General features: G+C 41.2%; 1 protein-coding gene across 2 annotated transcripts in view; it reads left to right on the top strand.

The window, feature by feature from the left end:
* The first annotated feature begins 4,689 nt into the window (after positions 1 to 4,689).
* Positions 4,690 to 11,591, top strand: part of RASEF (RAS and EF-hand domain containing) — a 63,416-nt gene continuing 56,514 nt past the window's right edge. Inside the window, exon 1 of one of the 2 annotated variants that reach the window (XM_011372041.2) lies at positions 4,690 to 5,412. In XM_011372041.2, the coding sequence (XP_011370343.2) occupies positions 4,700 to 5,412 (713 nt within the window). In that variant the 5' untranslated portion in view covers positions 4,690 to 4,699. The remainder of the gene's footprint in view (positions 5,413 to 11,591) is intronic. The other variant, XM_011372040.2, reaches the window with a different exon arrangement.

The following is an 11,591-nucleotide window of genomic DNA, read 5'->3' as shown; positions in this document are numbered from 1 at the left end:
AGTAGTCAGTTACTCGTGAAGTTAAATATATACCTATTGTGCTTTCCAGCATTCCCACTTCTAGGAATTTACCCAAGAGAAATAAACACATATGTTCCTTCACACAAAGACTTGTACAGGAATAGTTATAGCAACTTTATTCACAATAGCCTAAATCTGAAAATACCCCAAATGTCAACTAACAAAGTTTTGGATAAACACACTGTGGTATATATGTACAATGCAATCCTACTCATTACGAGAAAGGAATGCATTATTGAAATATGTAACAATGTGAATTAACCTAAAAATCATTGCACTGAGCAAAGAAGCCAGGCATGGAAGAGTATGTACTGTATGATTCTATTTATGTGAAACTGTAAAAGGCACAATTAATCGCACTAATTTATACTCTTAGTTCTTAGCCATGGGGCTCATTCTCAACATGACAGCTACTTCTCTAAGGCCTGCAAGAGACTCTCACTCTAGTCTGCTTGGACAAAGTACTGTAATGTAATTGCAAGAGTGACTATTCCAGCATAGTCACAGATTCTGCTCACTTGGAAAAGGATGGTATTATACTGGGCATGAACACCAAGGGGTGGGAATTTGGGGGCCACTGTAGAGGCCATCCTGCTTACTGGAGTTGGGTTTTCTTTTACTGTACAGAAGTTAAACTGAGATCAATGTATTTTCACTGGACTTAATTCTTGTCTGTTTCCACTTCCTGCATATATAATGTAAAATGCGAACTTTTGTCTTGACTGGGAGGAGCAAGATATGCGAGACACACAGTTTGCTAATGTGGGAAAATGACATGTGAGCTTTGCTTGGTCATCACATAATAGGATTAGAAGTTTGAAACTCAATCCTTCTCGCTCAGCTCTAGTATTGAATGCCTACTCTGGTTTGTGAATTGGTGTTTAATACTGTTTGGAACATTATTGAGATATTTAAGTTTTTACAATGAAAGATTTACCAAAGTCTGATAGCTGCCAACACATACACATACACACAACAATGCTATATATTGATTACAAAAAATATGTAATCAAAGAAATTCAACTGGGCCTGTAATGCTGTATTTTTTTAAAAAACAGATCCAGAGAAAATATAATAAAATGTTCACATCTGCTAATTCTGAGTAGAGGTATATGGATGACATATTATTCTTTCTCTATTATCACATTTACATAAAGAGTAAGTAAATCACTATGATGTAAATTTGCTGACACATTCTTCTTTATAAAATCTTCAAAATTTTTCCTATAACTTCCTTAGGAATAGTAAGCCATGAGTAGATATTATGAGAAAACTAAGACTCAGGGGTCTTAGTGTTACAGGGGTGCATATGTTGGAGAGAGTTCTTGAACCTACTAATTGGTCCCTCAGCAGTATTCTATTACCTGGATATCTGGTTTCATCTTAACAGGCTTATCGGGCCAAGTAACGAAAATGTTAAGTCAGGCTCTGAGGACTGCTCTTGTACCTGAAGGAAATCCTATAGGGTAGATTACAACAGGCTTCCATTAAAAGCCTCTCCCACTGACTGAGTGAAGAGGAGGTTAAAGGGTGGTGTTCATTCCCCATTAGAGGAAGTTGGGTCAATTTATAAAATAGTAGCAAGGGATAATTTCTCCTGATTCATCACTTTAGTCATTGTCTAACACTCAGTTTTCCAAAGTATGTTTTCAAGAGCACTTACTCTGTGGAAACCCTACAGAAATGGAAAAAAAAAAAATCCTGAAAACTAAAAGCTTCCATAGTCAAATATATTTGGGAAATATTAGATTAACAGCTTTCTTTACTTCATCCAAGAATACGTATAGTAGGATTCTTTTCCAAATATATTTGTGTTTTGGAAATGTATTTGATCATGACTCTTTTCAATATCGTTTCATTATTTTGAGAAACACTCTAACAAGATTATCTCTGATTTTTTAAAATCCTGGAGCAGCCACAGAGAAGCTGATTTTCCTAAAAATCATGCTGATAACTGTTAGGCAAGCTCTCCTTACTTACCAATTCACTGGTTCTCAAAGGCTGCTCTGTTATCTCCAGTTCCTCTCTAGCTGTTTCTGGATGCTAAAATAGAAAAGAAATGCCTGCTCTTTCTTCTCTCTTTCCTCTACTTCTGGAAATCAAAATAGAGACAGATTATATAACCTTGGCCTTCCCCTGAGTGTATTGCTAGGGATATTCAAAAGCATTCCTCAGTACCTTATGAATGGCTTTGTAGAGGATCTCATGTTAGATAAACAGGGGGTTTCTTACTCTTTCTAAAAGTTAACTCCAATTTTCTCATTGATTTACACAAAGATTTCAGATGGACTGCCAATATGTATTTGTTCCTAACAAATTAGTCTTAAGCCTCCTCCCCACTCTTGCCCATTTTTTTTCCTGACAATTACTTAATGATGTATAAACAAACACTTAAAAATACAAAAGGCAACCCAATATTTGTACAACTCCTTTGGGAATCTTTTTATAAACTAAAGAGTCCTTTCAAAATGTGAGTGATTCTTCAATAGAACAGACTAGAAAGTACAGAAATAATTCCAAACGCATCCATGAATTTAGTATATGCTATAGGAGAAATGGGTGTTGATTAAATGATGTTGAGACAACCAGGTAGAAATCCAGAAAAAAAGGAAAGTTGAATCTGCAACTCACACCTAACCCAAAATAAATTCCAGATAAATCAATTTTAACATGAAAAATAAAACTACGTAAAGGACTTGAAAAAAACAAACACACATTCCTGTTATTTGAGCTGACATAATACACACTAAGCTGGATATATGGTCCAGCTAACAGCCAGCACCAACTTCCAGGCACTTGAGTGAGGCCAAGACCATGCAGCCACAGTTAAGCCACCATGCCTACATGATCCCAGGCAAGCCAGTGGAAGAACCATCTACCTGAGCCCTGTCCCAGGTAATGACAATGAAATTATGAACAAATAAAACGGTGATTGTTTTAAATCATTAAATGTTTTTTGTGTTGTTATGCAGCGATAGATAATTGTTATAGTAGGTCTGGAGTAGATTAATATCAGTGCAAATGGGAAAATGTATACCTAAGATATTTGGAATAACCCATGTTTCTTGATGACTCTTCAATGAAGAGGCTCAGGGAAAGGGCAAAGCCGGTCAAAGAATATAAGAATTTAGAAATAAGTGCAAAAATCAGAGTGAGTTCAGGAATGAAGTTGTATGAAGGGTCTTCAAGAAAGCCCTCTGCCTAAGCAATTAAAAATAACAACTCATCTGTTTTGAAAAATGCAGATATTAATTGCTAACAATATGATAACATTTCAAAGATTCAGTTTAATAAGTGTATTTGTAAAGCTTTAAAGGCATTACCACGCTAGCCACTTTTTACTTTATATGGAAAAATCAATCTTTAGAATAAACAGGAAAGCACATAAACTCAAAATCAATAACAATTTACATCACACTAATGATAAAATTCATTTCAGTGTACTAGCTGTCCACTTGTACAGAACTATATTCACTCAGCAATTAGACTGCTAAGACCAGGGCTTCTAATGGAATGCCTCATAATTTACTAAATTTACAGAAGGAAATTATCAGTGGTATTTACAGCTTGATAGATGCTGTGTGTTGACTGTTTATTGTGCTATTCAAGAACAGTTCTTCAGATGTTTAGCACTTAGTCTTCTGTTTAGAAACACTAGCCTGAAGCAATGTCAGTCAAATCCACTACTTTATTTTTATGATATTTAAAAAAATCAAAGTAATAAGCAATAAAGAGAATTTGGAGTGGGGTAAAATGAAAATAGAGTCATAACTAAAAAAATGACAGTAAAGTAAGTCTAGAAAGTGGGAGAATGAATAATGTGAATAAAGTAAAAATAACCCATATGCATTTTCACAGGCTGTAAGAATCACGGAAGGGTACATATACTATGTAAGTCATATGACAGAGTGAAGGTCTCTTGGAAACAGAAGGACAAAATTTTCAGAAAGGATAAAAATGAATGAATTTTAAAGACCTTGTACCCATTAAGCAGTCAGTATTAAAGAAATAGCATTGTGAAGTAAGTGTTTAAGATCAAAGGATAACTAACATACATTTGGATATATAGCATTTCTAGAAGCTTTAACGAAACAAAGCTATTCCAGTCTTTTAAATATTGCTGCTTACCAAGGATTTGGGTTATTAATTCTCTGTCAGGCTGAGGAGACAAGAACTGAGGAAAATTATTTGGATGTGGGGATCTGGAAGATCTATGTGATTTCCAACGTACATTAACTAGTTGGACCTTAATGTTGGACGGACATGCATTAAGGACAACCAGTAAAATCAGAGAATGGCGTCTTCTAATCGATCTTGTACTTTGGTTTGTAAGAAAACTTGTATATACAGAAGTTACTAAATTTTTCAGAATCAGAAATGAATAAAATACACATAACGTCAACCAATTTGGAATCCTACCCCTACCTTCCCTTTGCGTCCAGTTAGCTTCCTGCGCTCATGCCTGCACTCTGTGTCGGGGGTGGTGGGCTAAGTTCTTAGCTTTACCTGAGCACGAGTTTACGCAGAAGGGCCTGACAATGCTACTGCCTCACCCTCAGTTCCAGTCGGGTGCCCCAACTCCAAGCGCCCCAAACTTGCGCTCCGCAGAGGCGTGGGAACGGGAGCCGCGCCCTCCGCCGCTCGGCGGGGCGGAGCCGGCGCGCCGGGAAAGTGGCGAATGCCGGCCCGCCGGGTGCTCATTCGCGGGTGGACGCCGCTGCGCGGAGTCAGGGGCGCCCTCGCATCTCTCGCCGGGACGAGACCAACGGGGATCCGCGCTCCACCTCCGACCCGCCCTCCCGGGCATTCCCTCAAGTGGACGAACCAGCCGGACGAGCCGAACTCGCCTCGGCTCCCGGCGGCAGCAGGTGGCTCAGGACTCGCCGCCGTTGCCGCAGTCAGGGCGCGCAGCGCGCCCCGTCGCGCCCCGGAGATCTCTCGGTCGCCCCCGTCGGGCGGGATGGAGGCGGACGGGGACCGGGACGAGCTGGCCCGGCTGCGCTCTGTCTTCGCGGCTTGCGATGCGAACCGCTCGGGCCGCCTGGAGCGCGAGGAGTTCGGCGCGCTGTGCGCGGAGCTGCGCGTGCGCCCGGCCGACGCCGAGGCCGTGTTCCAGCGGCTGGACGCCGACAGCGACGGCACCATCTCCTTCCAGGAGTTCGCGCGCGGCTTCCGCGGCGCTAGCCGCGGGGGGCGGCGCCGGGGCTGCGCGGCGCCGAAACCCGCGCCCGCCGAGGGCCTGGCCGGGTCCGACCCCAGGGACGCAGAGGAGGACGAGGGCGACGAGGACGCGGCGGCGGCGCTGGCAGCCCCCTGGGGCCCGGCGGGACCCGGCCAGGCTTGGCAGGACTTTCAGGAGCGTCTCGGGGGCGAGGCCGAGTTCATCCCCAGGTGCGTGTGTGGGTTGGAGGGCTCGAGGTGATGGGGGTGTTTCCTTGTGCAGACCCTACTCTTCTGTGAGTCGCTTTTCTGCATTCGCCTACTCACTAACTTTTCCAAGACTGAGATCCCCTAAGAGTTAAGGAAGGGAATGCGCTCAGAGTCAGGGTTGGGGAGAAAGTTTCACTTGTGCATTTCTGAGCCCTGCAAAGGACACTTTGTTAATTACATGGGCCGTGTGAAATCCTCAGCGTCCTGAGATTCTTCCGGGACAGCTGTTTAGGAGCGCTCCCGTTTTCAACGCGACCTGGTTACGTCACCCACTCAAGGACTCCAGGCTGCATCCTGGAGCGGTGAAGTGACACGGTGCGTTTGCCAACTGGTATCCTCTGTAGTAGTTTTTGCATGTGTTCTTTTTCCTACTACTATGTAGAAAAAGAGACATTGTTGGGCACATATATTGCTGGACACATATATTCACTGATGCCTACATTCTAGAGTTCATTTGTTTAAATTTCAGAATAACTTGGGGGTGGGAGAATAGACTTTCTTATCTCTGATTGATGGAGGAACTTAGACCCTGACGCTTAGACCTATAAAATGTTATGGGACTTGCCCACTAAATAAAAGAGCAGAGATTTGATCTCAGATGTTGTGAACTGAAAAACTCTCTTTTTATACACACAGAATGAAATGATAAAATCAAACAATAAATTCTCTACTCTTATGACGCTGACAGATACAACATAATATAAAGTGACTAACTTAATTCTCAGGGAGAAAAGGATACCTTCTGGTTCAAGAAATAGGGGGAAAGCTACTCAGGTTTTTCTTTTTGTTTGATATTAATTTGCATCTGTCTATTCCTGGTGTCCTCACATGTCTCAAGCTGTTACTTTCACTTCTTCCTCAGGCATTACAAACATGTGAATGCTGTAAAATGCTTTTCGGCTTTCTACTTAGATTTTAGTTGAAATTTTGTAGAGCTCTGGCTGTCATTATTGAGAAGAACAGAAAGGCATCATTTTGGTTGGCAGTTTACTTATCTGAGACATAGATTTAGAAAAAGAAAGCTCTGGGAGGCGGCAGTGGCCTGGCTCACCCATTCAGAGATTAGACCTGCAGCACCAAGAGTCCTCCCTTCTGCCTCCACCCAGTTCTCCCTCCAGTTTGGAAAGTACAGGGAACACTGGGCATAGTGAGTGACGCACTGCAGTATAAGAGGGATTGTGTAGAGAAAGTGGGTGTGATATCCATCTTTCCTAGTATTTACAAATGAATTAAAATATAGCGTCTTCACCAGGGAAATAGAAAAATTTAAACATCACTGTGAACTCTACTCTGAATCATCTTTCATCTATAACTTTGTTTGGGTCCAGCTAATTAAAAAAGTAACAATTTTAGGAATAAGGAAAGGTGAGTCCACATCATATTATTTTTATGTATATACACACAGATACATGGACTACTTTTCACAGTTGTCAGGTCTTAGCAGCAGATATTTGACACTTAACCCATAAATGATTAAAATGACTTTCTTATGATCAGTTTACAAACCAGAACTTAAATATTATTGGTGGTATTGCTGTCCTACTTTTTCAAACTCTTCAAAGGTTATTAAAATTAATGGCCCCCAGTACACCTGGTAGACTTGTGTTCTTAAGCTCCACCCCCTTCTGATGGGAGATTAACAAGTACAATATTTGCCTTCCTGTACTTGTTCAAGTGGAAAATAACTAAATGGAGCTGCTTCATCTGATTGTTACCATGGCAGCCATAACTGTTTTGGTAAATTGGATTGCTTCTATTCCAGTTCCTCATACAACTGTTGACCTTCCCATCTTCCCATTTAAATGTGATAAAACTCTTTTGTTATTGATAATGCCATTGCCATTATTTCAGCCAGATTGATTCTGTAATCATTATTGAGTGTCTTGTGCTAGGTACTATCTTAGGTACTGTCCTAAGTCCCTGGAGACAAAAAGATGGATGAGATGTAGTTTATGCCTTCAAGAAGTTTATAGTGTGGATGAAATAGTTCTCAAAAATTTCCTCAAGACCGTTTAAAGACAAGAGAGTTATTTGCAGGAAAACTCCGTCTATTGTGGGCATAGCCTGATGGAACTAGCAAGCAGGGACTTTCTTTGAAGTCTTGAGTTTTTATCTTAAAACTCATGTTTGTTCATTTTCATAATATATGGGGGTTGTTTTAATATACAATATTATATTTTCTTCCTTGGGGAAATTGTCTCTCAGGAAGGTGTGCCATTTCATCTGGTGGCTTTGTTTTCCACCTGGCACTCCATCTTCCCCCTGGTGGCACCCTGTCCCATGCCGATGGGGATGTAGGGTGTTCGTGTATAGTTTGAGGAGAACAGACATCAGATATAAGAACGTTTGGTTCTTTAGAGTCAAAATGTGGTAGCGATTTCCATTTCAAAGTTCGTTCGAGCTCTTCGATCAAAATGTAAAGCAAATTTGGGTTAAACTCTCCAGTTGTCAATAACTGTGTTACTAGAGTGAAAATAATACTGCATTGTGAAAGGATGAAAGCAGGTTCTGGGATGTGTGTCAACACTAAGTTCATTTCCTCTTAGAAAACTGAGGAAGTCTTTCCATTGAAGTCTGGGAAGGGAGGATCCAGAGCAGTCGTGTGAACTATTAACCTGAGCCGGGCAGGTGTCCACAGAATACAGGGTCAGGATGGACCGTTACCACTTCCTAGTAAGCTGCAACTAGGTCAGCCAGCAGGTGAAACCAGGATGGGCAAGGTGATGTGGTTATGTAAGAGAATTCTGAAAGGAAGATTGTACCAGGCCAAGGAAAGTTCTCGAAGTGGGGAGAGAACGTCTGGGGAGAGACAGAAAGCAGACTCGTAATAACCTAGCCTGGTCAGTTTCCGGTGTCAGGGGCATTATTTTGGTGAAAAAGAAGTTCGTACCCAGTAGGTACTCGATAAATGTACTCACTAAATATTTGCTGAAGGAATTGAATGAGCCTGTGTTCTTCGATTCCTTGGTTCATATACTGAGAATGCAATTAGTTCATGCTGTGTTTTTTTTATTCATTTCTTTTTCAAGTTCTTGTGAGCTGGTCATGGTGCTCAGAGGCTGGCAAAAAGAGAAAGAAATGGGTGTATGCATGTGTGAGTGTGTGTGCGTGTGTGTGTGTGTGTGCGTGTGCGTGTGTGTGGCACGCACTAAGCATTTGACCTGACCTGAAACAGGAATGGTGGAACTCATCTCTCCCCTGGTTAGAGCTGAAGCTTTTCAGAGTTTTCTCAACTCCATTTGTAGCGATTTTGAGTATCATCTGTGAATTGATTCACTTTGGTAAATTAGCTTAAAACCTCACATTCCCACAAACAAAAACATGAGGGTCCAGGTAGTATCAGAACCACAAAGAATTTGTGAATGGGCACAGGTTCTGCCGCGGTAGCCAGATCAGGGACAGACCCACGGTGGATTCCTAGGCATAACAAGTGGAAGTGCAATTGGTGACCTCTGAGGCAGGGCTAAGGTGGGATTTGGTCAGACACTAGAATCGGTCCTGGGTGGTCAGCTGTGCCACATGGTTTGTGACCTTTCTATATACACAATAGTGAAAGGGAGTCTTTTATTTAATAATTTAGAAACAAGAAATTTAATTGAGAAGAACCAAACCTACCCATGTGCGAACTATACGTGGATTGTCAAGACAGTTCACGTCAGCATGTTCTTATAACAATGATCACTAAAGTCTTGAGGAAAAGATCAACAGTTGAACACCAGTCTCACTTAATGAGGACATTTTTAAAAACAAGTAGCTACACGTAGGCAGAGGCATAATTTTAATACTGGTCAGGGTTTGTTTTACATTTCTTCTTAGGTTCTACCTTAGGGTTTTTCGGTCTGATAGTCTTTTGAAGTAGTGGAGTTGCTTCAGAAGCCTGCTTCACTGACATGATATGGTGCCTGAAGGATGAGAAAGGCGGAGGCGAGATGGAGGCAAAGAAAGAGATAGAGGGCTGGAGACAGAGTGAGAGGGAGACAAGGTGAAAGACAGGGATCAACAGACAGATGAAGAGACACTGATTATTAATTGGATAGTGCCTTGGTTTCTCCTTTCTTACCACTCAGTGAGCTTATGGCCCTGAACCAGCTTGAGATGAGAGAGGCAAATCAGCTTTTCTCTGCTTGATCGCAGCTCTTCAGTATCTTCAAAATATAAGTATCTGGGTGTTTTGGACTGTGTTTGTTGTGTTCGAAGATTAATATAGATATTTTGCTCACATGGCCAGTAATATCTGGCCAGTGCTCTTCGAAGGAGATAAAGATTTATTCCAGCCTTGAAGCATAATGGTGCGTCGGGCCCCAGTCCCGGAAGAAGTTTAAGGATGCTATCTCTCTCCCTGCCCCTCTACACACACACACACACACACACACTGTATGTATGTGTGTGTGTATTTTTGTTTTCTCACTGTTGCTGGTCTGTTGCTTTTTGTTTTATCTCTTTAATTTAATATATTCTCTATCACTATTACGTGTGTCATTACTCTGCTGCTGCATGGAAAAAACATGTCTGTTAAGAAAACTACAGCTCTAACTTGAATCTTCTGAGCCTTGCTTCTGGGCCTTGTAGGAGTCTGTGCATGGCTTGGTTTTTATGGGCTCCACTTACTGGTGGTCCCTTCTAGTTATGATAATTTGAATTTCATCTCAAGGTTGTAATTTCTTTTTGGTCTTCAGACCCCAGAAAGGTATCCTTAGAGGACTGTCAGTTTTGACCATATAGATAGTGGTCTGCTGTGACCCTCAGATCTCGCTGATTGTCCAGAGCTTTGCTCTCAGGTTTCATTGAGAGATTGTTTATCCTGTCTTGATGGTGTGGGCAAAAAGAAAAAGTCTTAAAATGGATGTCATTGGAAGATTGCTCTCCAAGAACCATAGACTCTTATCTAGCTTGTCCTTTAACCCGAAATGTTGATTTACTTCTCTCCTAAATCACTATTCAAATTCATAGTCACACTACTCCTATCACTTGGAGCATGTAAAAATCTTTACCTGTTTCTTGATTTCTTCCCGAGTTACATAGTTTTATTTCATTTGTAAAGTAGAAGTCACTGCACTGTGCTAATCTGCCTTGAATATAGGAATGGAAGCTGACAACTGAAACCAGAACTATTAGATTAGATGCCACGGTGATTCAAATGTCTGTTGTTTTTTACTCCTGAAATGGCATATACAATATACATTCTTCATGTGTATCTTGCTAAAGCTTAGGTAGGATTTGACTGCATTATGTAGTTGGAAGGAAGAAATGGGAAGAAATTATTTGTTATGGATATTCAGGCTGTTTTTATCTGACAATTTTAGCTTCATATCAGGTTGTAAAACGCAAAATAAACACTTTCCCGGAGGGAAGTTGCAGTGGTGGAATTATGCATGACACATATGGTTTCCTTGGAATTACCCCCTTCCCCCGCAAAACAAAACAATTTCATTGCTTCAATTTGTAAATATTTGGGATCTTCTTATAATTGCTTTTGTTAGGGTAATTATAAAAAGAGAAAAGTGAATTTTAACCCTTGAGGCCTTTGTACATTGTACAAAAACAAGATATACAGATGCAGTAGCTCAAAGATGTTTTATTTTTTTTCTCTAAGTCACTCAATATTTTTGTTCCTGCCAGTGTCCTTGGCACTAGCGAGACTTCGGACACCTCACCCTGGCCTTGAAGGAGCTTGTCTCACCTTCTCAAGTACCCGGAAGTTTCTGATACCAGAAATACTTCCTGGCACATGCCTGGGACTGTGGACATTTCACCTCAAAAAAGTTTCTCAGATCAGTGGCTGCACAGATCTTTTAGGGTCTTCACATGTATGCTTGGAAGTGTTAGATGACTAAAACATTTTGTTTACGTTTTGATGGAAGATAAAACATATTAATTCAAGCACATTTGGAATCACCTTGATGACTTCTCCATTACATATTTGGCTACACAGTTTCAATTCATGAAGCATCCCACAGCACCACATTCGCTGTCATGGGCCAATGAAAAAGACAGAGTGGTGAGGCTTAGTGTATGAATGATGTGTTCATGAAAATTGAAAGTGACTGACAACACACATAGACTCTTGGGTTGTGTGAGGTCTCAGTAGAAAGTATTGGGAGAATGGGGTTTTGATCATGTAAGTGCATTCAAAAGAGCCA

The sequence above is a fragment of the Pteropus vampyrus genome, unplaced genomic scaffold (genome assembly GCF_000151845.1).
Source record: "Pteropus vampyrus isolate Shadow unplaced genomic scaffold, Pvam_2.0 Scaffold199, whole genome shotgun sequence".
NCBI lineage: Eukaryota > Metazoa > Chordata > Mammalia > Chiroptera > Pteropodidae > Pteropus > Pteropus vampyrus.
Note: the sequence above shows the minus strand (reverse complement) of the source record. Positions and strands in the feature narration are given on the sequence as shown.